Source organism: Falco naumanni, chromosome 17 (genome assembly GCF_017639655.2).
Source record: "Falco naumanni isolate bFalNau1 chromosome 17, bFalNau1.pat, whole genome shotgun sequence".
Taxonomy (NCBI): domain Eukaryota; kingdom Metazoa; phylum Chordata; class Aves; order Falconiformes; family Falconidae; genus Falco; species Falco naumanni.
In genome coordinates, this window is record NC_054070.1 from 3,334,700 (window position 1) to 3,360,056 (window position 25,357).

General features: G+C 56.8%; 3 protein-coding genes across 6 annotated transcripts in view; 2 read left to right on the forward strand and 1 right to left on the reverse strand.

The window, feature by feature from the left end:
• Nucleotides 1-15,297, forward strand: part of CCND3 (cyclin D3) — a 47,011-nt gene extending 31,714 nt beyond the window's left edge. For both annotated transcript variants that reach the window (XM_040616437.1, XM_040616436.1), the window contains exons 2-5: nt 1,504-1,719; nt 9,646-9,805; nt 10,404-10,546; nt 13,397-15,297. In XM_040616437.1, coding sequence (XP_040472371.1) covers nt 1,549-1,719; nt 9,646-9,805; nt 10,404-10,546; nt 13,397-13,558 — 636 coding nt within the window. In that variant the 5' untranslated portion in view covers nt 1,504-1,548 and the 3' untranslated portion in view covers nt 13,559-15,297. The remainder of the gene's footprint in view (nt 1-1,503; nt 1,720-9,645; nt 9,806-10,403; nt 10,547-13,396) is intronic.
• Nucleotides 15,298-16,784: 1,487 nt separating this feature from the next.
• BYSL (bystin like) lies at nt 16,785-19,809 on the reverse strand. The gene is made up of 7 exons (XM_040616567.1): nt 19,467-19,809; nt 19,215-19,383; nt 19,000-19,138; nt 18,513-18,646; nt 18,209-18,369; nt 17,621-17,723; nt 16,785-17,420 (listed from the first exon to the last, which is right to left on the reverse strand). Exons 1-7 carry the CDS (start codon nt 19,723-19,725, stop codon nt 17,072-17,074), a joined length of 1,314 nt encoding a protein of 437 aa, XP_040472501.1. The 5' UTR covers nt 19,726-19,809; the 3' UTR covers nt 16,785-17,071.
• Nucleotides 19,810-19,829: 20 nt separating this feature from the next.
• MED20 (mediator complex subunit 20) lies at nt 19,830-24,912 on the forward strand. 3 transcript variants are annotated; one of them, XM_040616568.1, is made up of 4 exons: nt 19,830-19,905; nt 20,433-20,587; nt 22,090-22,343; nt 23,944-24,912. In XM_040616568.1, exons 1-4 carry the CDS (start codon nt 19,892-19,894, stop codon nt 24,157-24,159), a joined length of 639 nt encoding a protein of 212 aa, XP_040472502.1. In that variant the 5' UTR covers nt 19,830-19,891; the 3' UTR covers nt 24,160-24,912. The 3 variants fall into 3 exon arrangements, with proteins under 3 accessions (XP_040472502.1, XP_040472503.1, XP_040472504.1); XM_040616569.1 differs by lacking the exons at nt 19,830-19,905; nt 20,433-20,587 and adding an exon at nt 20,693-21,118; XM_040616570.1 differs by lacking the exons at nt 19,830-19,905; nt 20,433-20,587 and adding an exon at nt 21,192-21,989.
• The last annotated feature ends 445 nt before the right edge of the window (nt 24,913-25,357 follow it).

Sequence of the window (25,357 nt, forward strand, 5' to 3'; positions counted from 1 at the left end):
GCCTCGTGCAGGGGTGCAAGGGGCGACCCAGGGGACAGGAAAGCCCTCAAGTCCACTTGGGATGCGCCGGAGGTCAGGTCTGCGGCATGGGGGGGGCTGTGCCGGTGGGGAGGAAGGGGGGTGCAGTTTGTAGTGGCTCTGCGAGTGCTGGCTGTGCTAGAAGCTGTGGTGGCCTCACGCAAGAGGAGCAGATCCCTTCCCAAACCCACCACCTGTGCGCACCCCACATCGGCCCCCCTGATCGCCCCCTGCCCCCCAAAAGTTCTGGGCAGAGCACTCAGCCGCACAGCCGGTAGGCTGACGGCTTGCCTTTCCCGAATGGGGCTGCAAATGCCTGCTTAAAGGGGGAATATAATATTGCTACCATTTACTTCCCTAAATTAAAAATGAATGCGGCTCTGTGGGATACAGTTCAGTGGGGAAAATCTCATGGGCCTCTTCATGAGATGGCCAGAACGAACAGTCTCAATAGAGAAAAAAAGAACAGATTCTGCAAAGGACAAATGACGCTGGGATCGAGCCTGCCTGCTCTCCACCCTGGCTGCTGTTGCAAGAAGCTGCCTGCTTCTGTCAAAAGAAATAATGAACATCTTGCTTTTTAAATTTATTCCCCCCCTCCCCCAGCTATTATTGTTCTGTTTCTGCAATTCCCTTTCTGAGAAGGGTAGTTAGATAAATGCTGCTTTGGAGCCTGTTCCTGTGAAGCCCTAAAGGCAGTCAAGAAGCAGATGACACTTGGCAGTTGTCGTGACCGTGCGTGTTGGTGTCCCTGGCGCTGTGACAGTCTGTGCAGGAGGAGGCAGTTGCTGCTGGAAGGAGGATGGTGGTGGTTGCTGCTACATGAGGAGAAACCTCAATATTTTGATGGTTGTGTTTAAAGAAGGAAGTTAAATATGACAAGTGTTTTGATACTGGTGGAGAGATAAGAGCAGAGGACTGAAATTCGGAGCTCCCAGCTTCTGTTCGTGGCTGTGGTACACGTGTGACTGAGGGAGGAGGACTTTCGGGCTCGGCCATTGATTTGGGCTCTGCCATTGATGCTGCTGGTATCTCTGGACCACTTCAGGTGGGATTGCCAGCAGTGGTTGTGGATCCTGCCCTATTAGATCTCCAGCTGGAGATCTGCTGGAACTGCTCATTTTCTCCAGAGGTCCCCACAGAGCAGAAAATGGCAGCTTTGCTGTACAGCTGGCTGGAGACATCCCCAACAGGAGAAATTAGAAAAGGGGCCAAATAAAGCAGTTTCCTTTTTCCGCAGGAAGGTGAAGGCTTAAGGCATTGGTCAAATTTGTTGGTGGTGTAATCCCACCGGCGTTGCAGGCTTAACGCCTGTAGGTAATTTACTCCTTAGCGCTGAGGTGTCTTCAAAGCCCTGCAGATAAGTGTGAAACACCATCATGCCCAGAACCTTTGAAGCTGCAGTGCAGGCAGGGTCTGGGGAGTCCTGTGCTGATTAAAACTTCCTTTTATTTTTTTTTTATTTTTGTAATTGGGTTTTGTCAGGTGTGTGAGGAGCAGAAGTGTGAAGAAGAGGTCTTCCCCTTGGCCATGAATTACGTGGATCGCTACCTGTCGTCAGTCTCCACACGGAAAAGTCACTTGCAGCTTCTGGGAGCTGTCTGCATGCTCCTGGCTTCCAAGCTGCGAGAAACCATGCCGCTGACTGTGGAGAAACTCTGCATTTACACAGACAATTCCATCACGCCTCAGCAGCTCCTGGTAACCACCCCTATCTCAAAAAGCCCTCTACCTCCTCCCCGGCTCTCTTATCTCCTGCATCCTGCTCCTTGGCAGCATACCTGCCTCCGTGTCTCCTCCTGTTCTCTTTCTCCCATTTCTTCACCTTCCTTTGCATTCCGTAACCAGCCTTCTCTCCTCCTTGCCCTGCTGGGTGTGATGTCTGTTGGTGGGGACCTTTCCACCCTTGCTGTTGTGGAAGCAGAATTGTCACCTCCAGGTTACAGAGAATGTTCCTTGTGCCTGAAGCGCTCGTTGCCAGTGCCGAGCTGTCATGCTGAGCTCGCTCTCAGGCGCTGGGTCGCTCTCAGTGACGGCTCTGGAGAACAAAGGCTCCTGCCTGCGCAGCTGGCGGGGCACAAGGCGGGGGCTGCCGCTGGGGCGTGCGGCTCTGACTTGCCCTGGTTGGACAGGGCCGTGACATGGGAGATGCAATTCCACACCAGCAGGAAAAATGAAGCTTTCCGTGGAGATTTAACCAGTAAAATGGGTGGGAGCTTTTCTGACCAGGGATCCAGCTGGCCGGGTTGTACCGTCGAGGCTGACAGTGCTGCCAAGGTGATGGAAACGAGTGGGACCTTGCTGCTACCCAGGTCCTGCTCCATGCTTCAAGCGGGGCTACTTCAGCTCTCCCATTGTACACTCGGGCAGAAGCTGTGTAGGCTTTGAAAGGCAAAGCATTTTCACGTCTGATAAAAGTTCAAAGCAAAGATCCAAACCTCTGAGTTCAACTTTGCCAATGGGGGAGGAAGTTGGAGAACCCCTCTTCTTGGGGGCCTTCCGTGCTGGCAGATCAGAGCCCTCGGGAGGAAACGGCCACCTCACTTCGAGTAACAACCATCCCTGGAGACAGTTTGCCTTATGAAAATTTCTCAGGGTTAGTCATCACCTTATTAAATACCTGTTTTTTTGGGCTGGGGTGGGTGAGATGATCTGAGTATGATTTGTCCCCAGGGTGGGGAGTGAACCCACAAAACTTTCAGGTGTGAATCGGAAGACGGTTCTGGTAACTGGGGAACTCTGATATGAACATGGTTTTTCCAAGTGCCAGTGAAGCCTGGGGAAAATCCCCTTGCCTCCATACCTCTCTCCCTGCAGTCACTTGTGGGTGACTGTTGCCTTAAAGTAGCGCTTGTGGAAAAAAGTATGTGGATCGTTACCGTGAATAGTGGTGAGAAGTGGGAACGAACAGAGGAAACACAAGTGCTTGTTGCTTCTCTGGATGCTGAGCTGTGGTCGCGCTGCGGCATCCTGCTGGGGGGGGGCTGAGACAAAATCTCTGTGTGCAAAGGCTTTGTCAGTAAAACTTCACCCTTGAGAGCACCTTCTCATCCAGCGATGGATTCTGCATGGCTCTATTCCCAGGAGTGGGATCCATCACATGAAGCTAATCCCAGCCTGTAACGGGAGGGTTCCTGTTGGCCCTGTGATAATGAGGGGGGGTTAACATTGACCTGGAAAAAAAGGCAGGGGGGGAATGGGAGTTGGTTTGCATTCACTCTTCTGCTGGGCTGGCAAAAGCGGCCTCTGTTTGTTGCAGAGGCAACAACAAGCTGAGCAGAAGGTACCTCAGGGTCTTCTTGTGGGCAAGCAGGCTGCACTTCAAAGCATGGACTGTGCTCTCCGTGCCCTCAGGAACGTGAAGTTGATCAAAATGCACCTTGTGGGCCAGTGTCAGATTTCTGTCCCTTCAGAGTGATGGATAAGCTCTGTGTCCAACAGGAATATGGGTTGCAGGAAGGTGAATTTATTGCCGTGCTTCACCGCTGTCTCCCTCTCTAGCGATTTCTGCAGCATGGACCTTGGGCTACAAGTGGCTGCTCTTGGTGGGCACCTTATGCGTATCTCGTGTGGATCCCAGTTGTATTTCATTCTGATTTATTAGGTCATTTATTCTCGGTGAGGATTTGCTTTTTTTCAGTTGTATCTTGAGCTGTGCTTGTAGCAAGCTCCTTCCAAAGGAGAGCGGTTAGGAGATGTGCAGGTGGGTAGTGAGCAGGGCATGCGTGACACACCCTTGGAGGCTTTCCTTCACTCTTGCATTCAGATGTGAATGCATCCTCACTCAGAGTCTTTTTTTATTTCTTCCCCCCAGAGATTTCTCAGCGGGAAGCTGTGGCTAAGCGGTGCCACAGTGCTCATCTTCCCTTCTCCTTCCTCCTGGCAGCATTGGGGTGGAGATGGAGGAAGGTGCTGGCTGCTGCCTCTTGCTCGCTTTTGTTTGTGCAGGTCCCTGCGCTCTTTTTCTCCTTCCCTGCACCCTTTTTCTGTTGCTCTCAGTGCAACAGGAGGCACAGGGGATGGTCGGCACAGATCTGTCATCATTATGCTCCAGAATCAATATGCAGTTGAGATGGACAAGAATGGCTTCATTTTGGGAGTCGAAAGTCCTTTCTTGGAATAGCCAAAGATAGCTTTTTCAGGAAAATAGGGTCCCTTTTCTCTTTCCCAAGGAGATGGCTGTGATCGTGCAGCAGTGCAGGGGTTTATTCCTGGTAACCAGTGCTAGTCAAAGAGCTGAGCAGAAGGCATCACAAACCAGCCACAGCCCTTAGGGAGAGGTGCTGTGGCATCTGCAGATACCTGGGCAGGAGATGCTCTGTAGTCCGCGATCTGGTGATCGTCTTTCTCTGCCCACCACAAGACTCGCTCTCCAGAGATGTTTAACCCTGTTTGGAGCAAATCCTGCTTCAGTCTCCCATTGCTCCCTGCTGTAAAGAGGGAGTGGAGGTAACATCTGAAGATACGTAAAGGCATTGTTTTTGCTCGGGGACCTGACAAGAGTTAATACCCTGATTACAAAACCGGGGCGAGCTGCTGTTTTCCTCCTCTGTGCTAATTGCGGTAATGACTTCTCTTTCACAATCTTTGCAGTGGAAGAGGGTGGGGAGGGGAAGGGGAGCTTCTTCATCAAGGTTTGGACAATGCTGCATCCTGGCCTCTTCTCATGGATCGGTGCCATGTCAGCTTCCAGCGTGTCCTCCCCAGCCTTTCAGAGGAAGCTGGCTCACTTTCCCAGTAGGTTTGCTTCCTTCTCTCCGGGATGCTTGGCACCAGCTCAGCAGTTTAGAAAAGACACATTTGAAACAAAATCTTGATGAAGTTATTCTAGGGAGAAGGAAATGATGCAACGAGGGACTCGTCCATTTGGAGGAAGTTGGATTTCCGTCAAAAGGCGTTATCTAACCTACCTTTATTTATTTATTTATTAAATAGAGGCTTTTCTGGCCTGTGCAGGAGGGTGTTCAGCTGCCTGAAGATTGGGGAGAGCAGCTGTAGGTCACCGTCATCTGCCTGGCCTGCTCCCAGTAACTTGGCTTGCTTCTGAAATCTTTGACCTAAGGTCAGTTTTGCAAACTGCCAGGTATTTCCTAGCAAAGACCGTAAGCGGGGTCAAGCCACTAGGTAGATAATGAAGGGAGCAGCCGTGACAGCAGGCCATGAGGAGTGAAAAGAAGGGGGATAACAGCTGAGTAGAAAGGGATGCTCACTTGTGGTAGAACACTGACTTTCCAGAAGGTGTGCTTGTGTTTTACTGTCTTCCCTTCTGCTTGTTGCATGGGTCGGATAGATGTGGCCGTTTCTGCATCTGAAGCTGGCACCTGTCCCCTTGACATCCAGACCTGAACTCTAATCGGGGAATGGAAACAAACGTTGCCCCCAGATTTCCTATTTGCAAATGGACTTTCATGGCCGCTCATTTCTGTAGCGGTGCCTCAGCTACTGGGTGGGGTGGGTGGCCAGCAGCAACATCAGCAGCTCTTTTCACCCTCTCTTTGAGTCAGCTTGCGAGCACGATACGGTGCAGGCTGCTCCTGCTTTGCTCATCAAGCCTGTGATAATGTAAAGTGGTACCTTAGCAACTTGAGTGACAAAATTTGAGTGCAACTTCCTTTTCTCCTGCAGGCAGGGCTGCTGCAGAGGGGAGCTGGGCGCCCTGCTCCTTGCTCAGCCTCGCCAGCTGGGTTTACACAGGCTCCGTGTAGGCACAGCAGGTGTGTGGGTGTTGCTGAGGGTAGAGTTTGGTGTATGGAGCGACTGTCACTGCATGAAAAGGAGAGAAGCTGGTGTGACTGTCGCATCCCAGACTGAGTTTGCAGAGCTGTAAACTGAGTAAAACAGTCTCTGCTTGGTGACTGGGGTCTGTCCTAGTGAGGGTGCGGAGGCAGCAGCCAGGGGCTCGAGGCTGTTTCAGTGCAGCAGGACGGTGCTCTGAGATCACCTTGGCAGAGCAGGGGAGGCAATGGGAAATGGTTGCTGCTTTCCTTCCTCCTTTATTTTTTATTTTTTCTTGCGGGATGCAGCCAGGAGGGATCGAGGGAGCAAGCTTGTGGAGGGGAAACTCAGCCGCTGTGCAGTTTCCACCCCTAGAGATGCTGGGCAGGCACGGCGAGCTGTGCTCTGGGGGATCTTGCAGAAGAGGGACCTGATGCATTCGCAGTGATGGGATGCTCGGTGGGCAGTGCTGGCAGCCTGCAGAGCCCTTCCACGAGGGTGGGCTCTGCAGGCGGGAGAAACAAAGAAACATTTTCCACTTTTTTCCTCTCTTTCACTAGCCAGGCAGAGACTGATTCAATTAGGTGCAAAACAAAATGCCAGGAAAAGGATGTTTGCTATACTGAGCAGTGCTGCTGTCGCAAACCTGCTTGTCTATCTCTTGCAGCCTTTTGTTCTGCTTCTTCCACAGATAAAATGATTCAGAGATTCTGACATGCTGCTCTGAGAGCAGGAAGTCCCCAGGGTGAGCAGGAGAGAAGCAAGGAGCAGGGTGGTTTGGCAGGAGAGAGGCTTCCCTGAGCTAAATCGTGTGAGCTGGTGACAGTCCTTGGCGCCTGTTGCCTTCAGCTGGCATCTAGAGTGCCGGCTGGGTCTTGGGATCAGGCCTTTTGTAACAACGAGGGTTTGGAGAAGATGACGAACCTGCGTGCTAGCTGGAAAAGAGCCGCTCTTGAGCATTGCAAACGGGCAGGCTGTTGTCCCAGGTCAGTCCTGGCGTGGCAGGAGCCAGCTTGATCCAGGTGAGGTCTCACGGCTGAGCCTGTCTGCACCCTGGATCTCCTTAGGACAAAACGTGTCCCAGCAGGGGCAGGCGCTCTGCCCCACCAGTGTGGACATCGCGTGCCTCTGGTGACTCCCAGTAGCTGGCTTGCAGCTCTGGGAGGAAAGGCAAGGAACAAGAGCCTGGATGATGCTGGGCCGATGTCCCCTCTGTGCTCAGGAGCTCCCCTCAGGTGTAGTGACCCCTTTGGGGTTTGCTTCACGAGCAGCAATCTCCAGGTCCTCCTTTTGACCTTCCTGGGTCTGCAAAGGGGCCGTGCTTGTGTGGAGAGACTGGGCTGGAGCTGCCCTGGCCTCCCACCCTCGGGGCAGTGGCTGCTGAAGGTGTCAGCAGTGTCTGGGCTGACGCACGAGCAAGCAGCCGGCTTTTTGGTGGATTCCAGGTGAGCAACAGGTAGGGACAGAGCACAAGAGCTCTCCATCTCCAGCAGCTCTTTGCTTGTGTCACCTTGCTGTGTTGCTGCAGTTTAACCAGTGGCCAGCGCTGCTGTTTTTTCTTTTTACCCAAGCCTGATCTAATCCCCACCTTGAACCAGGCACTGTCAGTGACCTGTGCTGCACTGTCCAGGCCCTGGAGCTCATTGCTAGGTTCCTTCTTGCTTTTATCCTGTGGATTTGGCTTAAAAATATAGACGAAAGACTTGCAGGCTGGCCGTCCGTATGGGAGAGCAGCGAGCGTGCGCTCGTGAAACGGTGCTTTCTGGTTGGAAAAGCACAGGCTGTGAAATGGCAAACGGCACGTTTGGCCTCATGGGGGATTTGGAGCAGGTTGAGCAATGCTGCTCATTTAAGCAACTCAAAACTGGTATTGTTGTGTAAGGGGAAAGAGTGGATTTAAAAAAAAAAAAAAGGGCAAAAAAAAAGAAAATCGCCTTTATAAAAAAAATCTCACTTCTTCAAATCCATCTGCTCTGGCAGCCCTTTGGCACGTCTGTGAGCAGCATTGACCCGGTAATCCTAGACTACTTGGAAAAAGAATAGATATTCTGCTGGGTGGGACTAGGTCCTGCAATGGAGATACCTGATACAAATCCCAGTTCAGCTCTGTCCTTCCAGACCCGGAGCTTCAGCCCCCGCAGGGTGTTTTCCTTTCCCAGCACATCCACAGGGCCACTGTCACCCCCCTGGTAGCAGTGAGGGGGTACGTGGGGGCATGTTCTGGCCTTCCTGGCACACCTGGACCCGGTTGCCAAGACCAGGTTTGCTGCTGATCCAGAGGATAAGAGAAACTGGGAGCCAGAGATCTTTATCATGGCTCAGGACACGGGGGAATCCGGGAGAGGCTGGGGGGGATGGGATGGGACAGGACGGCAGACATTGCTGCTGGGATGGGAAGGGAAATGATCCTGGGAAGATGCCACTTGTGCCTCTCGGGACTGCTCTGTCAGTGGCATAGTTGTACCCAGATGTAACATCAAAACCGCCCAGCCCAGTGAGACCAGTACGTGTATGGTCTCTGGGTTTGATTCAGCTGCTGCTCTGAGTCAGTCACGGAGACCTTGACATTGATGGCGCAGCAGGGGACTGAATGCAGGGGGCCCAGATTCTGTGCTGTGGCTCCACTCGTGGGGCTCCCCTTGCTTATATCTTGCTGGATGGGTGCTTTGGTACCACTGGTGACACCAGGGCTTGCTGGGTGGTGGCTCTGTCACACGCTTGCCCGTCGCTGCTCTGCCCTTTGGTTTCCTTGCTGGCGTTAGGACCGATGCCCAGGGTTGGAAGAGCCTGCGAGAGGCTGAGCAGATGAGAGGAGCAGCCTGGGCTCCAGCTGAAATCCACGGGGGGCATCCGGCCTTCCCACCATCTGGTCCCCAGCTTGCAGAGACTGGCTTGTGGAAGATACTGGAGAAATCTCTGGTAGAGGTTTAGAGGGAGCACCACAACATGGGATGGGGATGTTGGCAGCCACCTGGCGTGTAACTGGGAAGCACTGGTGAGCCATTGCTCGTATGTCAGCGGGAGAGGTGGGGTCAGCGTGGCTGATCAGTGCATCTTCCCCCCGAGAAGCTGCTGAGGATGCTCTGCTGAGCGTGCCTGGAGGCTCTCTTAGAGAAGAGGTGTGCTGAGTAGGGGAGGTTCTGCCAAAATGCTGGTGCCCAACCTGGTTCCTCCTCCGTAGGGCTGCATGCCCGGTGTTTGCTGGGCTGAAGACCTCAGCACCTGGTCACGGCCCCTGAGCTCTGTAGTGACTGAAGGTCCCGTACAGGCGCTTGGGTTGTCTGGATGCAGCCCTGAAAGCTCAGCTGTGTTTCTCCCCCCTTCCCTTGCTTCAGTGTGCTGTGCAGAGGGGCTGGCTGCAGAGCAGCCGTTGCCCCCTGCGGTTTGCCCACCCACCAAGGAGCCACTGTAGGAGGGAGTCAACACGCTGGCCGGCTCCGAGGGGCGTGCAGAGCGGTGACGTTCTCTATTCCCTTTGCTGCAGTGGCGTTAGCCTCAAGCTGGATTGCTCCTGGGAGCCTGGACGGCAGCTTCTCCTTTCGGGAGTGGAGAAGGAATATGGGAACGGTGTGCCTGCTGCTCCTTGCTCAGGTTTTTCCTCTGCAAGCTGCAGCAACCTTGAAAAGCAGAGAAGTGTCGGAGGGAGGCTAATCCGGCTGCACCTTGGAAAGAAGAAACCACATTTATCGCTTCCTCTTCTGATCTTTACTCCCAGCTTTGCAGCAGCGCAAGGCTGGATTTGTGCCATAATCGCAGAGCAGGGGATGGTCCCTCTTTTCTTCCCTGTCTTGTGGATTGTACTTGTTCTACTGTCCCTTCCCCAGGCGCTGCCCTTTTCTGCCCTTGAATCCGCTGAGTTTTTCTGCCTGGCGTAGCCCTGCTGAATAACGTGCTGTCTGTCTGACTCCGCAGGATTGGGAGGTTCTAGTCCTGGAGAAGCTAAAGTGGGACCTGGTCTCAGTGATAGCAAATGATTTCTTGGCTCACATCCTCCATCGCCTCCCGCTGCCTAAGGACAAGATGGAGCTGGTGAAGAAACACGCACAGACCTTTATCGCCCTGTGTGCCACAGGTGGGTGCCTGCTCCCGGTGCAGCCGTCCGCCGGGATGCTGGGGGGGCTGGGCTGGCTGCTGCAGGCAGGGCGGCCTGGGCTTGAGCCGGGCTTGCTGAGTAACCTGGGGCTGGTCTCCCAACGCCCTGGTTTCTGGGGAGCTGCACGCCTGCCTTCATCCACATCAGAGCGCTTTGCTGCTTAGGAACAGGTTTGTTATCCCTGACAAAGTGGGATAAGGGTCCCGCAGGCTCTCAGTGGGTGTCTGAAGGATGCCAGGAGAGAGCACAACCAGCGTGCCACCGCTGTTGCTGCACGGGCCGCGACTGCGGGAGGGTGCCCAGGGTGAAGGCAGGGCTGAGGCTGAGCTTTTGTCAGCCTTGCTCGAAGTCGCTACGTCCTCATCTTCAGGATGGTGAGACAGACCCAGAGAAACAGCTTGACGAAGCTCGCTGCCCTGATGCCTAGGCTGTTCGCTGGTACGGCACCCCTCTTTCTCTCTGCTAAGCTGGGTGGACCCCTTTGGCCCTCTCTAGTTTTTCAGGGAAAGAACTTACCGTGTGCATCCTTGCTAACAGTTTCTTCTTTTTGCTGCTTGTGTCCCTCTCCCGGCTCTAGACTACACTTTTGCCATGTACCCCCCCTCCATGATTGCAACGGGCAGCATTGGAGCGGCGATCCACGGTCTGACGGTCTCGGTGAACGATTTCACCAGCGAGGCGATCACCGAGCTGCTGGCCAGCATCACTGGCACGGAGGTGGTGAGTGTTCGGGGGGGGACAGCAAAGCGGTTTTGCTGTTGGATCTGGTGGAAACCCTTCCTCCTTCTGCTGCTCGCTCTTTTTAGAGGGAGAGGGAACGGGCTGTTGGTAATGATGCTGACCTTGGTTTGAGGAGGGTTAGAGGTAAGGGAGCATCTCTGAACGCAGCAGCTTTCGTCAGTCCCGTGGCTGCAGTGGGCTCCTGGCTGCCGAGCGCTGGCCAGCTCGGGAGCCTTTGAAAAGCAGCACAAAGGGGAGCGGCTGTTCCCCGCGCAGGCAGGTGTTGGTGGGATCGGGTTGACAAGGTGGGATGGGGCAGCGGGAGAAGCCGGCTCGGCATCTGCTGACCTCCCCGGTGTCTGGTTGCAGGTGCCCAGGCTCGGCTGGGAAGGGGGTCAGGGGCACGAGGCGTTTCAGGGCACTAGCACAGCGGCTTTGCTGGGGACGTTGGGGGCAGCCTTTCTTCTGCCAGGGGCCCCTTTTGATCTTTTCTTCTGCCCGAGCGCTAATGCCGGCAGCCGGGAGCGGGCTTAGTTACAGTCCCCTGACAGCAGCGCCGGGAATTGGAAGAGGTGCCGGTGCCGCAGCGGGTGGGAGGCTGTGCCGAGGCTTTGTCCAGGCAGGGAGGGGACTGGGCAGGGGGGTGTCCTGATCTATTTGTGTGGCTTTATTATTTTTTTTGTTTGTTTGCCGGAGCCTTTTTAAGGAGAGTCAGTGCAGCCAGCTGCTCTCAAGCTGCTGCGGTGAGTAGGGCAGGGGCTGAAACCTGCTCCAGGTCATGGCTGGTGGAAGGAACAGGTGGGAAGCAGGGGGGCACCGCTGAGGGAGGGAGCTGAAATTGGGCCCAGTGCACCTCGTGCTACCCTCCAGCCCGGAGAGGGCATCCATTCAGTCCCCCAGCCTGCCCGGTGCGAGGGGCTGCACAAACAGCCCAGGCAGGACCACGGCAGCTCCTGTGGCAGAAGGAAACCCTGGGACTGTCCCTGTGGTGTTGCAGGGCTCCTGGAGGACGCGCTCAGCCTCCGTGTTTGTGCTGTTGATGCCTCTCCCTAAATCTGGCCTCGCAGTGTCCCCGGGCTGTGGCTCGGTCTGCCCTTAGGCACCAAGCCGGGGGAGCGATCCCCTTCCCGCAGCTGCTGAGGCTCAGCTGGGCAGTGCCGGAGGTGCGGGGAGTCCGTGGGGACGGAGTGGGGGGACGATGGCGCGGGACTGTGCCAGCTCCATGGCCAGCGGGAGCCGCACCGCCGCGCTGAGGCTGGCTCGTCGCGGGCTGTGCCGCCGCTTCAGGTGCCACTCGGAGCTGCTCCGAACCAGCCCTCATCCTTCACGGAGCACAGCTGGGACCCGCCGGGTGTCTGGGCCAGAGCCCCAGGGCACCGCCGCTCCGCAGAGTGGGGGGCACAGCCAAGGGCTGCAAACCCCCAAGGCTTCGCCAGGCAGCAGAAGAGCCTGGCTGAGCGTGGCCAGGCTGGCGTTTAGCATCTCTGCCGAACCTGCCGCTGGAGAGCCCGGCTGCGGCGAGCCCTGCGACCGGCTGGCCGTGGCACCGGGCCCTGCAGCGAGCTCGCCCTGGGGCTGCGGGCAGGCGAGGGGCCGGAGGCTGCGCTGACGGGAAGCGGGTGGGGAAGAGGAGGTGGGCGTTGCTATTTTCGCTCCCCACATCCTCTGTCAGTTTCTAAGAACCGCCAGCAGATTCCTGGTAAGAGATTTTGACGTGTGACAGGACCCAGCGCGCGGCGTCCAGCTCCGCTCCAGCCGCGAGGTGCCAAATGCCACCTCTTACCCTGGCGAGAGCCGAGCCACAGTGTAGGAGCTGGGCCGGGTGCGCCCGTTGGCGTTGCCCCCCGCAGCCCTCCGTCTGTCACACTGCTCCGGTGTCAAATTGGAGGAGTTTGAGTGACAGCTCGCGTGGGGAGGAGACGCGGCGGAGTTTGCTTTTATTGCAAGTGATGTGCCACTGCATGCAGTCCCCTCTGCCTCCCTGTTTGTGGGGCTGGTGTGTCCCACAGCACTGGCTTCCCTGGGTCCCGGGGAGGTGCGGAGAGCACGGGGGGGCTCCCGAGGGGATGACAGGCTGTGAGCAGCTCTGCGGCCGCAGCATCGTTTTCAGAACAGCCCAGCATCCACAGCGCATGGCGGAGGGAATGCTGGGTGGGAATGCGTGGCCGGGATGGCTGGTGGGTCTGGATGGTCAGGTCCAGCCGCCTTGGAGATCGCCGGAGTGATGCAGCGTGTGTCAGCCGGGGCACCCAGCAGGGACTCACCTTGTCCTGGCTCGGCCACGGGCAGGGACAGGATGAGGCAGAGCTGTGGCACAGCTTCTCCGCAGCGGGTGGGTGACTGCAGAGGTGCAGGATCACGCTGGGGGACCTGGGTTGTGGGGCCTGGGGGAGGCAGGCGGGTCCCCGTGCGCGCCCGTGCTGCTGCACACCCGCCGTCGCTCGCAGGGCTGGGGAGTTTGGGCTGTAAAGGCTGATGCCAGCCCACGCAGAGCTGTTCTGCTCTGCCCTCCCGATCTGACTGTCGTGATGCTGAAATCACACACTGCGTCCGGGCACGAGCCTGGATGCTTTGGGAAGCTCTGACAGGCACAATGTCCGTTCCTCAAGGAGGTGGTGGAGCAGAGAGGTGGGGAGAAGACAACCAGAGCATGGGGCTTGTTCTGGGGAGGGGCCTAAAGCACAGACAAGCTGGAGCTGCCCCTTGTTGGAGAAAGGCTTCTTTGTCTGGCATGTTTAGATGCTCCGGGGGCCAGAGGTGTAGCCCGGCAGCTGCTCAGAGCTATTTATAAGGCTCCCACCTCCGAGCAGCAGAGAACTGAGGCCTCTTGTCTCGCTCCCTCTCCCGCAGGACTGCCTGAAAGCCTGTCAGGAGCAGATCGAGGCAGCCTTAGCCGAGAGCCTGAAACAGGCATCCCAAACCCAGCAGGAATACAGCACCGCCAAGACTGCTGCTTACTCATCCAGCCAGCCCACCAGCACACCTACAGACGTCACGGACATCAACCTGTGACCAGCCTCCCCTTCCCGAGAGCTGCCTGGCCCTGCCACAGCAGGACCTCGCCCTGGACACCGAAAGGTCGCTGCATCCCCACTACCCGTCCGCCAGCCCCCTCCATCTGATGCCTGCTGAGGATTTGTTCCGCTCGCCGGGAGTGCGGAGCAGGATCTGCGCTCGTCCGTCGGAGCGAGCGGTCAGGCTGGCGGAGCTTGATGCTGCTCATCAGCTTCTGTAGGTGGCCGGGGTGAAGCGACCGTTCTCATGGTGGCAGGGCACGAGAATTGCTGGGGAAGGGGGAGCAGGACCCAAAACGAAGTTGTAAAATGTTTCTCAGTTCGTGTTCCTTGTAGCCCGACTGGCCACTGTTCACCGTCTCCTCGGGGGTGTTTACCGTGACGACTTCCAGCCCCGCGTGGGCCATCAATCATGGATAGAGCCTCTTACCCTGACCTGTGTGACCAAAATCCTTAGAGCCCCCCATCCTCCCTCCCCGGGCTGGGTGCTACGTGCCCACGCAGCTCACGTGAGAGCACGGGGTGTCCGGGAGGAGGGAGCAGGTGCTCGTTGGCCCCTCGGTCCTCATCGCTTCGTGCCAGGCTGCTGTGGCTCCTGGGGGGGTGGCATGGCTGCTTCTGCTTGGAGGGGAAAAACGTGCGGCTTGTTTCTTGTTGCTGTTAAATTTGGGATTTGTGGGGTTTTTGGCTTGCTTGGGGGACGTGCTCCCTGTCTGCGGGGGCAGCAGAAAAGCCCTCGCCTTGGGGGAGCAGCCGTTCGGGCGCAATCCCCTTGGCTTTCCGCTGGCCCGCTGAGGCTGCTTAATTTATTGTTAACTGCTGGGAAATGGGGAGGGAGGAAGACCTTGTCGTTCCTCGGTGTGGGGCCTGGATGCTGGTCTCCTCTCCTTCCGAAAGAGTGCCTTCACCCTCCATCCCCTTCCCTAGCTCCCTGGGCAACGGGAGACTCTCACTTGGAAGCTGGTTGTTGGGTTTTTTGGGTTTTTTTGTTTTTTTTTTTTAGGTAGCTTAGACATCAGACTAGTTGGAAAAAATACATTTGAATGTGCTGCTATAGTCTGTAATGCATCTTCACTCCTCCAAGGCAGGGATCTCGGATCGCGTTCCGGAGGGGGCTGCGTTGCATTTATATCCACGTGGGTCCGAGTCGTATCCTTACAAGGGTGTAAAAATCTGCTGCGCACTTGAGTTGAAAAGCGATTACTGCATTTTTTTGTATTGTTGTTGTTGATCCTGTTAGTTTTTATAAAAAGTGTTTAAAAAAAAAAATAATGCTGCTTTTCTAAGAGAAAACCATTAAATAGTAGAATTGTATTAACCAGGAGAAGCCAGAGAGACTCTGCAGGGATGGGAGGCAGACTGTTGCTGCTGGGTGACCTCTGGATGTGTGGAGCTGTGGCTGTTGTCCTCCCGTGGGGGATGGGGAAAAGGAGGTTGAAATCTTCTTTTTTGGATGCCACTAGAAACAAAAGTCTTATCAGGTGGAGAAAGATGGGGCTGCTGTTCTTCCACTCGCTCGACTCGTCAAAGAAGAGCCATCTGCCGCTGACTCCTGCTAGCAGGAGGGCTGGGGGGCGCACAGAGCCTGTCTGTACAAAAAGAAAAAAATTTTTTTTTATATATAAAGGAGTTTTAATTTAAGAGTAAACTGGTTTGGTTTCAGATGCAAAAGTCCCGCTGCTGGGACAATCAGAGGACCATATGATGTTGCAATAAAGTATTTTAAAGAAATCTGAAGGCCTTGAGGGTTTCCCTTTGCGATCTGAATTGTGCTGGGGTGGGAGCCCAGCAGCTGGGGGATTCCCCCGCGCTGCTCCCGAGGGCCGTGAGAGCGGGATGGAAGAGGGAGCAGGCGGGCAGGACACCGTGAGGCAGAGGGGAGATGCCGTGGTGGCCGAGGGCCACGTTGCACAGAACAGGCGAGGTGCTGGCTGCTGGAGAGGAGGCAGCGACCGTGCTCCCAGCAGCTTTGAAGCCTCCCCTCACCAATGCGCTGCGGGAGCCGGGGCGCTCTCTCACGCTCACCAGCTTCTGGCTTCTTTTAAAAAAAGAAGAGAAAATCAGGAAGCCAAGGAAAAAAGCGCTGCGGTGTGCAAACCAGCCTGGGCAGCTGGGCTTTCAGTGCTGCTCCGCTTCACACGGCTTCTGCTCCCACCACCGCTGCTGTCACGGGAGAAGGTGCCAAGTCCCAAGAGAAGCAGGCAGGAGACGGCTGTCGGCAGCCCCGCTGCTGCGGGAAGCTGTGGGAAGCTGCAGGAGCTTGTCTCCACGGGCCGTACCCGCAGGAATCGGTGCCGGTTCCAGGGCCAAGGCCAGGTACTCAACGCACAAACCCTGCGGCCGCACAGCGTCACCATCAGCAGTTCCCCAGGGTAAGTGCAGTGCCTCGTGGAACACGGAAGGAAAAGCCCCTGCTGGGTTTTCCAGGAGGAAAAGCTCCCACTGCGGGTTCCAGAAGGGCCACGTGTGTGTGGGGGCAGGCTGCTGTGAGCAGCACATGGCCTCGACGGCTGGACAAGGGCAGCAGCCCCGCGGCTTTGCCAGCCTCGCCGAGCAGAGGTAAAGCGAGCTGGTGGCTGGGGAGGGGAGTGTTGCAGGAAAATCCCTGGGGAAGGGACGTGGCTGGCGTTTTGGAGGCAGGGTGGCAGTGGCGAGGCTGGTGATGGCACCAGGCAGAAGGGCCCAGGCCATGGGGTGGCCATGGGGGAAGAAGGGGCCTGAAGGCTGCCCCCTGCCCCAGCCACTGCCAGCCCCCGCAAGGAGAGGGGCTCTCGGGGGGGATTTCCCCCCCTTGCTGCCCCCCAGGGCTTTCCCCTCTGCTCCCAGCACCATGGCGGCCCAGCTCAGGCCCTGGTGACAACCAAGTGCTTGAGAAACCCTCAGGCACCAACAGGATTCCACCCCCCCCCACCCCAGCGTGGTTTTGGGCTCTGGGAACAGTCTGGGGGTCCCAGCCCTGTCCCCCCGCCCTTTGCCCAACCACGCAGGGGCTGCCCAGGGCACGGGGGGGGGGGGTGGGGGGGTGGTGCAGGGGTCCCTTCTCCCTGTGCAACCTGGGGGCAGCCCCGGCAGTGCGGTCTCCACCTGCAGCTCTGCCAGAAGCCCGGGGCTGGTGGCTTTGCTCTGCCACCTGCTGGGGACAGGACACGGTGGGACCGGGACAGGGCAGCGCGGCGCAGGGATGCGACCGCAGAGGTGCAGCTGCGGGGCAGAACCACCCTGACTGAGGGACGCGGCTCAGGTTTTATTTTCCAATACAGGAAAGAAGCCAAACTCTCCCCGGTGCTGGTGGCACCAGGTTCCTGGGTGGGACAGGGGCTGCCCTGCCCCACCGCCAGCAGCACAGGGAGCACGGTCCAGCTCTACAGGCACAGCCTTTCCGCAGCGCCCGCCTGGAGCAGCAGGAGCCCGGGCCAGGTGCTCTGTGCCCCCCCACAGCTTTGCTCACGCAGCGGGCTCCAGCTGCAGCCAGCAGCATCCCGGGCACAGGTCCGGCTGCAGCTTTTCCTGCTCACTCCATGGCCACAGGCTGCAACACCTCCACATCCCGCGTCTTGGAGTTCATCAGTTCCCTCCGGATCTCCAGGGAGATCTGCGGGTGGCTGTGGAACTTGAGCAGCTCAAGCAAAGCCTCCTTCTGCTCCGAGGAGAGGTCCTCCTTGTAGCGCTGCGCGAAGGCCAGGAAGCTCTGGTGCCACAGCACGGGCAGGACCCGCTGGTCCGTGCGGAAGGCCAGGAAATGGAAGACGAGGGCATCCACCACACGGAAGGGCAGGGCGTACTTCTTGTCGATGAGCAGGCGGAGGAAGATGCTGTTGGCGCCGCTGTACTGCATCTCGGCAATCTTCAGCATGGCCGCGCTGCGGGGGGGGAGGGGAGCACGGAGGTGAGGGCAGGGCAGGCAGGAGCCACGGGGCACCCAGCACCCAGATACAAAGATGATAAACCCGGCAATACCCCCACCCCAGAGATACCGGAGAGGCCGAGGGACAGAGCTGAGGCGTGGCACTGGTGTCCCTAAGGGAGAATCTCTGCCCCCACCAGCCTTTCCGCACGTTACCTGGAGTGGAGGACAGGGATGGAGCACTTGGTGAGGATGCTGCCGATGATGATGGCCTCCCGCAGTGTGCAGGTCCCCGACTCGCACAGGGGGATGAGGATCCCTGTAGAGGGAGGAAGAGTCAGGCATGGCCCGTCCTCACGGCAGCAGGCAGAACCTTAAGTCCCTTCCCCTGTCGTGGGACACATCTGACCCTGGGGTAAACTCCTGGAATAAACTTCCAGGGGTCACAGCATCTCCCTGCCACGCTACTCGACTCAAGTCGCAGACAAGACTGAGATCAGACCCACGACAGCTCATAACCTGCTACCAACCTCCAAAAGAACCCAAACACCTGCTGGCACTCAGCAGCAGCACCTGCATAAGCCTACAGGCTTCCACCCTGAACACCGCAAAAGGGCTCTGCTGAAGGGGATTCCTGGCATCTTCCACATCTCCTTCCCACTAAGCCCGCAGGGCCACACCACGCTGGGGACAGTGCTGTCACACTGGGCAGCGGTGTGCAAGGCACCCCTGCTGAGCTTCCTAGCTGCCACAGATGGCGAGAGGCTCCCCGGCAGGAACGGCAGCGCTGCAGGGAGTCCCTACCTTTGAACCAGGCTGCTGGCTTGAACAGAGCCTTCTTCAAAGCCATGTAGAGGTGAAAATTGAGGCGCTTATACTCAGCAATGTCATCCCTGACCCGCGGCAGCAGCACCAGGTTGTAGAACCGCTGGGCCATCCTCTCTTTCAGGTTGGATGAAAATATCCTGGGCAAAGCAAAGCACAAAAGTGAGGTGTGGAGAAAGGAGGCCAAGCGGGGGACAGGTTGGTGTTTTGCAAATTTGGTTCCAGTTATGGAAAGAAAAAGCAAAAAGAATCCCACATCAGCGGCTCCCAGAGATGATCTTACCTGGTGGCTTGGTACATGGCAGCTGCCGTCCACGTCTCCGGCTCTGTGATGTAGAGGATCTGCTCCCAGTTGGACAAGGCAGGAATGATTTTAAATGCCTTGGGGAGTTTCCCGCTCCTGTATTTGGACAGCACCTTCAAAGACATGGACAGAGGCCAGGCCGTGACATATGGGCACTGACAGCAGGGCTGTGGGGCTTGTCTCGTGACAATGAGAAAGCTGTCCCTTAGCATCTCTGGTGAGAAAGGACTATCCAGGTCTAAAGACAGGACCGTCCCAGGACCACCCTGAGCATGGCACTCAGGTGACTGTCACTCAGAAACATTCTGGGCCATTCAGTGCCTGATACTACACAGATCGCAGCTGATCCACAGAAATGCCTACGCAGAGTGAGTGTGGGGACAGGCCCTGAGAAGGAGCGCGGGCACAAGGGCAGCGGCTGTGGGGCTCAGCGTGGCACACCCCGGGCCCTGGGGCCCAGCCTCACCTCTCTGACGCCCCTGTAGACCTCCAGGACACGGGGATCGAGCTGGGGCATGGGGCAGCCCGATATCTCCGACAGCGCCGTCTCCACCTCCGTCTGCTTCTCCGTGATCTTCTCCATGATGATGTCCGCCAGCGTGCGCCTGGGGCCGGGGCAGGAGGGCTATGAGTCGGGGGGCCCCGGCCCAGCCCCCCCTCCCGCTCCCGCCGCCTCCTCACCTCAGCGGCGGGTTCTTGTTCATGAACATCTCGATGGCCGCCTCGTCCTCGGGGTCCACGGTCACCTCGCCGCCGTACTCCCCGCTCCGGCCGGCCGCCGCCGCCGCCTTCTCCAGCGAGGGCCACTCCTCATCGTCCTCCGAGTCGGAGCCGGGACCGCGGCCCGGGCCTGCGGGGGAGCGGCGCTGGCTGAGCCCGGGGCCTCGCACCCTGGACGCCCGGGGGTGCGCGGGGGGCGAAGCGAGGGCTCACCCAGCGCCGTGCTGCGCTGCCTGGGGGCGGCGGGCGCGCCGGGGCCGTGCTCAGCCTCCAGCTCCTCCTGCTGCCGCCGCGCCTGCTCCAGGATGCGCCGGGACAGCCGGGCATCCACATAGGCCTCGCCGCCCGCCGCCTCCTCGGCCTGGCCGCGCCGCTTCCCCCGCGCCGTGGGCCGCGGCGCCGCCTCCTGCAGGATCTGCTCGGCCAGCGGCAACAGGGGCCCGGGGGCCCGCGCCCGCCGCGTCTTGGGCATGGCGGAGGGGCTGGGGGGCGGCGGGGCTGGGGAAGGGACGGGAAAGCCCGGACGCCGCCGCCTGTCCGCCACCGGCCGCGCGTGCGCTCTGGCCCCGCCTCTTCCGGCGGAAGGGAGACCACGCCCCTTCCGGCGGCACGGCGGGCCTGGGGCGGGCGGGTGCAGCATGGGGGTCACCTGGTAAGTGTGGCGGCGGGGGCTTCTGGGGGGGAGGTGGAGGCGAAGGTGACGGTGACTGGGGGGCTCCCTGGCGGGGGGGGGGAGGAGGAGGAGGCGGCGGCAGCAGCAGCAGTAGTAGCGGCGCCGGACGCTGGCGCTGCCCGGTGGGAAGGAGGAGGAGGAGGAGCAGGGCGGCGGGGGAGGCTCCCCCGTGGAGGGGAGGCGGTGAAGGGGACGCTACCCGGTGAGGGGGGGTAGGAGGCGGTGGCGGCGGCGGTGGGGGAGAGCTCCCCGGTGGGGGAGAGGTGGTGGCAGTGGGGGGCTCCCCGGTGGGGCAGAGAGGGGGGCTTCCCGGTGTGGGGGAGGATGCGGCGGCGGGGGGCTCCCCCGTGGAGGGGAGGCAGCGAGGGGTCTCCCCGGTGGGGAGAAGGAGGCGGTGGGGGGTGGCTCCTCGATGGGGGGAGGGAGGAGACGGCGGTGGCGGGGGGGAGGGGCTCCCCGGTGGGGCTCCCCAGCCCGGTGCCCGCGGGCCCTGAGCGCTGTTGCAGCGTGGCGCAGGTGCCGGTGGCGGAGGGGAAGAGCGTGCAGCAGACGGTGGAGCTGCTGACGCGGAAGCTGGAGCTGCTGGGGGCCGAGAAGCAGGGCACCTTCTGCGTGGACTGCGAGACCTACCACACGGCCGCCTCCACCATCAGCAGCCAAGGTCAGCCCCGGGACCATCCCGGGACACATCCAGCCCCTGAACGTGAAGTCTGGCCAAGCATGGTCTGGTCCGTGCACCCGCAGCACGGTTCTGCCGTGGGGCCAAGGCTTCTCCTGCGGGTGGTGGCAGCTGTTTGTCACAGGTGGCCCCGGGCTGCCCACAGCACGGCTGCGCTGCCCGTCTGCTGCTTCCCTCCTCCAGGAGACGGAGCATCCCTGTGCCCCGTGCTGGGGAGCCGGCAGGGTCGGTGCCAGGCAGGGGTGGGCTGCTCTGCCGGTGCCATTTGCCCCGTGCCCTGTGTGCCCCAGCGTTGCTGTGCGCTGGGGACAGCGGTGTCACCGGGGAGCCCGGCCTGGAGGTCTGCCACTCGAGCCTTAGGCGCCATGCTGGCTGTCTTTGCTGTCAGCGTGTTTTTCCTTGGAATTTTATAAAATCCTGCTGCTGAGGTGCTTTGGAGGCCGCGTTCTTGCTCTGGAGGGGATGGGCGCAAGTCTCCTGGCAGCATCTGCCTGCTCTGCCAGCCTCCAAGGGGTGAGTGCTCATGGGCAGGCAGCAGCGGCCAAGTGGAGCGGAGCTTGGGGAGTGGGCAGTGGGGAGCAGCTTGAGGGGGGCCTGAGGCATGAGATGACCCAGCTGTTTCCAGGGATGTGCTCAGAGGACCCCGAATTGCCTCTGGATTTAACATAAAACAGGCGCCCAGAGGCATGGCCTGCTCACCTGAGGGCTGCACCAGCCTCTTTCTGTCTGTCTGTCTCCATTTACGATTTTGATATAATTTAAAAACATCAATGTGAGTGTCACCGTCCGCGGTGGCTGCGTGGCTGCAGAGGTCAGCACTGAGCCCCGCACAGCCTCAGGGCTCTGCACCACAATTTGCCCTGACAGATCCATTTGAAACTACCGGAGCAGCTTTTTGCTGCTTTTTGTGCAGCTGGAACTGGCAGGGCCACATTCGTGGAAAGGCTTTTTTGATCTCTGTGGATAAATGAGAATTGTTTCCAGCTTTTAAAGCATGGTATATGCCAGGCACATCCTCTCCAGACACCGTGTGTTCCTGAGTATGTCCCAGCCCATTGTCCCCTGGCAGGACTGGTGGTGAGTGGGAGGAGAGGCAGAGCCCAGCCTTCCTCCATGACTTGGGGCAGGAGGATGTCAGCGGACACCCGGCTCTGTCTTTGAGGATGGGAGGTGGGTGCTCTTTGTTGACCTCCCCACCAGTCTGCTGAGGATCTCATGTTCAGCTCGCCCTCTCGTCTCTCAGTTGTGCTGGTGTGTTATCCTTGGGCTGCAGAAGATTTTTTTCCTTTTTAACTTTAAATCTTAAGAAGGAAATACAATCTATTCACTGAACGGCTGGATAACATGAAGCACGTGTGAGTGGTACAAAGACCCTGGAATTAAAGTGACTAAGAGGACAAAGAAAAAACAGATGCTTCTTTAAAGCACATACAGGCGCAAAACTTACTGGTTTTACAGCCCAAATACCATTGCTCTTATTTCAGGGCAGACAGGCAAGCTGATGTATGTGATGCACAACTCCGAATACCCCCTCAGCTGCTTCGCTCTCTTTGAAAATGGTCCCTGCCTTATAGCAGATGCCAACTTTGATATCCTCATGGTGAAGTTGAAAGGCTTCTTCCAAAATGCCAAGGCAAACAAGATAGAGAGCCGGGGCACCCGCTACCAGTACTGTGACTTCTTGGTGAAGGTGGGCACGGTTACAATGGGGCCCAGTGCCCGTGGGATATCTGTGGAGGTAAGAATCGTCTTTGAAGGGTATGAAATACAACCAGAGACAGGGGAATTCGATGTTGGAGGCTAGATGAGAAATCCCCTGTCCCTTCAGTCTCTCGATTGTATTGCTCATTGCTGGTAGTTTGTACCAGATGTGTTCATGTATGCAGCAGGCAGGTTATTTCTCTCCTTTTCACAATGAGGTTTAATTCAGGCAGGTACTTTGGGGCTCAGCTGCAGCTACGCAAAAGCCTGTAGTTGAAGTGTCAAGCAAAACCCTGAAGGGGTGCCATCGAACTAAAAAGCTGCTTAAAGTCCTGATGTACAACACTAGTAGCACACTTCAGGTTCATAAGCATGCCGAGGGGACAAAACAACCTCTTCAGCTGCTAATTCTATGCTGATTTGGATTTTGTTTTCTTTCTCCATCAAGAGCAGGGCCCTCTTGCCCCAGGTTCTGCTCACACGGTGGAGAGATGGTTCTCTCCTCACCAGAGAACTTTTGGCAGTGTCAGTCCTACTTTGTGGCATGCCGACCTGGATCACTGCACTGTGGACTCAAAGCCTGCCATCAGCTTCTGTTCTCTCCACTCCTGATGCTGAGGCTCAAGAGCGTCAGTTGCCAGCTGCTGACAGATATTTCATGGGGTGGAGGCTGAGCTGAAGCAAACTCTGAAGGGAGATCCTTCAGCACACGTGAAGGGGAGTGGGAGGATCTAGGAAGGTGTTTTAGGAGACCTTTGGCTGAGTGCAAGCAATGAGTCGAAGGCTCACAAGCTGTGGGTAAGCCTCAGCTGGGCTGAAAAACATCTTGGAAAAAGACAAGGAGCAGGGAGGGGTGGGGTGGGGTAGGTCAGACTCCAGACATCTCAATATATGGATGCCTAACAGTCTTCAAGGTAGCTGAGAATTAAGATGCTTAGAAGTCCTTCAAAATCGCAGCTTGTGCTTTTCTAAACACACAAATCCTATTTGATACACAGTGATCACGCTGCATCTACTCAGGCAGGTGTTCTTAGCCAGCAGGGATGAGGATTGAGAAACAGCTTATTTCTTCACTGCAATAAACACAGATGTTAGAGCATTACTGTTGCTATTGATCAGAGTTAAACAGAAGCTTGTTTCAACCTCAACTTGAGTCCAGGACCAGGTTTGCCAAGCGGTCTGACTGCTTCTGGTTTAGTAGGTTTTTTCAGGGTTTTCATTAGGACCTACTGATTTGGGACCAGACTCATAGTTAGTAAAACACTTCAAGTCCTTAAGTCCCAAGGCTTTTTCCAGTACTCACCTGAAAGATGTCACAGCCACACACGAGTCGTCGACCTGCCAGCATGTGTGAATGGATTTTGGGTTTGGATGGGGTAAGGTTTGAACCGATGTCCCAAGACCTCCACTATTGGAGATTTAATAAAAGTAATGCCCTTACAGGGGATGTTTTGCCTCCCCTTCCCTTTCGAAGGGATAGCTTGCATGTTCCCAGCATGTCCTGTTCATTCATATTTGTCCATCCTTACACACTAAATATTCTCAGGTGTTTTCATGAAAAGCGTTTCCTCTCTAGTTGCCTCCTGCATGGTTATTGCCCCTGCTGCGAGCTTCAGGGCTGTGCTTTCTGTTGTCAGGTGGAGTACTGTCCCTGCGTGATAGCCAACGACTGCTGGAACCTGCTCATGGAGTTCATGCAGAGCTTCATGGGGAACCACACTCCCGGTATCCCGTCCGTGTTCGGCACCAAGCACGACAGCATCTACAGCCCAGGAGACACGATGGTTCAGTACATGGAGCTGTTCAACAAGATCCGCAAGCAGCAGCAGGTGCCTGTAGCGGGGATCAGATGAAAGGACTCCCCTGGAGCCCGGTTTAGAGCAAGTGCATCCTCTTTTCTGCCTGCCCATCTGGATCAGGAGTTCCTCCAAAAAGCGGCACTGGAGGCAGCCCAAGGTTTATTTTTTCTTCTCAGTCTCTTTCCCCCTGTTTCAAAGCAAAGGTTTTGAACACTGTGCATATTTCTTGTTGTTCTTCATGGTTTTGAGTATGTCTGGGATCGGGCCTGTGGTTCTGGCGGTTCTTTGTACCATGCTTCATGCAGGGGATTACTGTTCGTCAGCAGGAGGGAACAGCAGAATTTCCAGCCAAACACATGCAAGGGCAGAGTTTTCTTGTCTGCAAACAGCTACTTGAGAGATTTTTATTTTAAAAAAATTTTTAGATAGCCACGTGAAAGAGTCTTGTTATTTTTCATCAAAATAAAAAGCTGTATTTTGTGAGGAGATGGAGTCTTTCTGCACAGCAAGTGGTGTGCTGTTTTGTATTGTTTATTTACAGTTTTTGAAATTTTCTGTTGCGTGGAGACAATTACTCAGCAGAGTTTCATCTCTGATTTGGTTCAAGAGTTTTATACCCCTGAAGCAAACTAATTTCCCCGTGGCAAAATCTACAGGAATTCTTGCGTTTCTATTATGGGTATGTTCTTAGCTTGCCTTCATCTTTTATATCTGATGGGAGTATTAAAAGTCTTCTACCTCTCGGATGATACCGATGAAGCCTCATGATAAATAAATAAATAAGCCTGGCAGGAGCCCTCTCATGCATTGAAAGAGAATACCAGCTGCTTTATCTTACTGTTTGAAAGGTAGGTAATAAATGTCCTATCCCTGCACACATTTCTCATTTGAGAAATCCTGGTGACTTTAGCAGATTTAATGGCGTAAGGAAGGATTTGGGGAACAAGAGCCAAAAAATTGTTATAAGACGATATCACTTGAATATTTTTTTTTTTAGTGGCAATTTATTTTTACAGCAGGAAAACTAGATCCATTTTGAGCTATCTTCCCCCTTGGTTTTACTTGTTTAGTATCTTATCTGGCTTGTAGCTGTTATTTTTGTTTCTCTTCCCTGCTCCACCCCCTGCTCGGTCTCAGAATATGCAGAAACAGCCTTACTCAGCCACCAGCCTTTGCGCCGAGCTTCCTTCATGGTTCCTGGGTAGCGGGGTTCTGGCTCTGCAGCTCGTGTCCCAGGCACAAAGGGCAGGTG

What these genes read in the sequence shown, in the direction of transcription:
- BYSL (XM_040616567.1), bottom strand. Translation starts at nt 19,725, where the DNA reads ATGCCCAAGACGCGGCGGGCGCGGGCCCCCGGGCCCCTGTTGCCGCTG. An exon ending in GCCATGTACCAAGCCACCAG is followed by an intron (nt 18,370 to 18,512) that starts GTAAGATCATCT and finishes TGCTTTGCCCAG; the next exon opens with GATATTTTCATCCAACCTGA. An exon ending in ATCCCTGTCCTCCACTCCAG is followed by an intron (nt 17,421 to 17,620) that starts GTAACGTGCGGA and finishes CCCCCCCCGCAG; the next exon opens with CGCGGCCATGCTGAAGATTG.
- MED20 (XM_040616568.1), top strand. An exon ending in CTCCACCATCAGCAGCCAAG is followed by an intron (nt 20,588 to 22,089) that starts GTCAGCCCCGGG and finishes CTCTTATTTCAG; the next exon opens with GGCAGACAGGCAAGCTGATG. An exon ending in CCCGTGGGATATCTGTGGAG is followed by an intron (nt 22,344 to 23,943) that starts GTAAGAATCGTC and finishes TTCTGTTGTCAG; the next exon opens with GTGGAGTACTGTCCCTGCGT.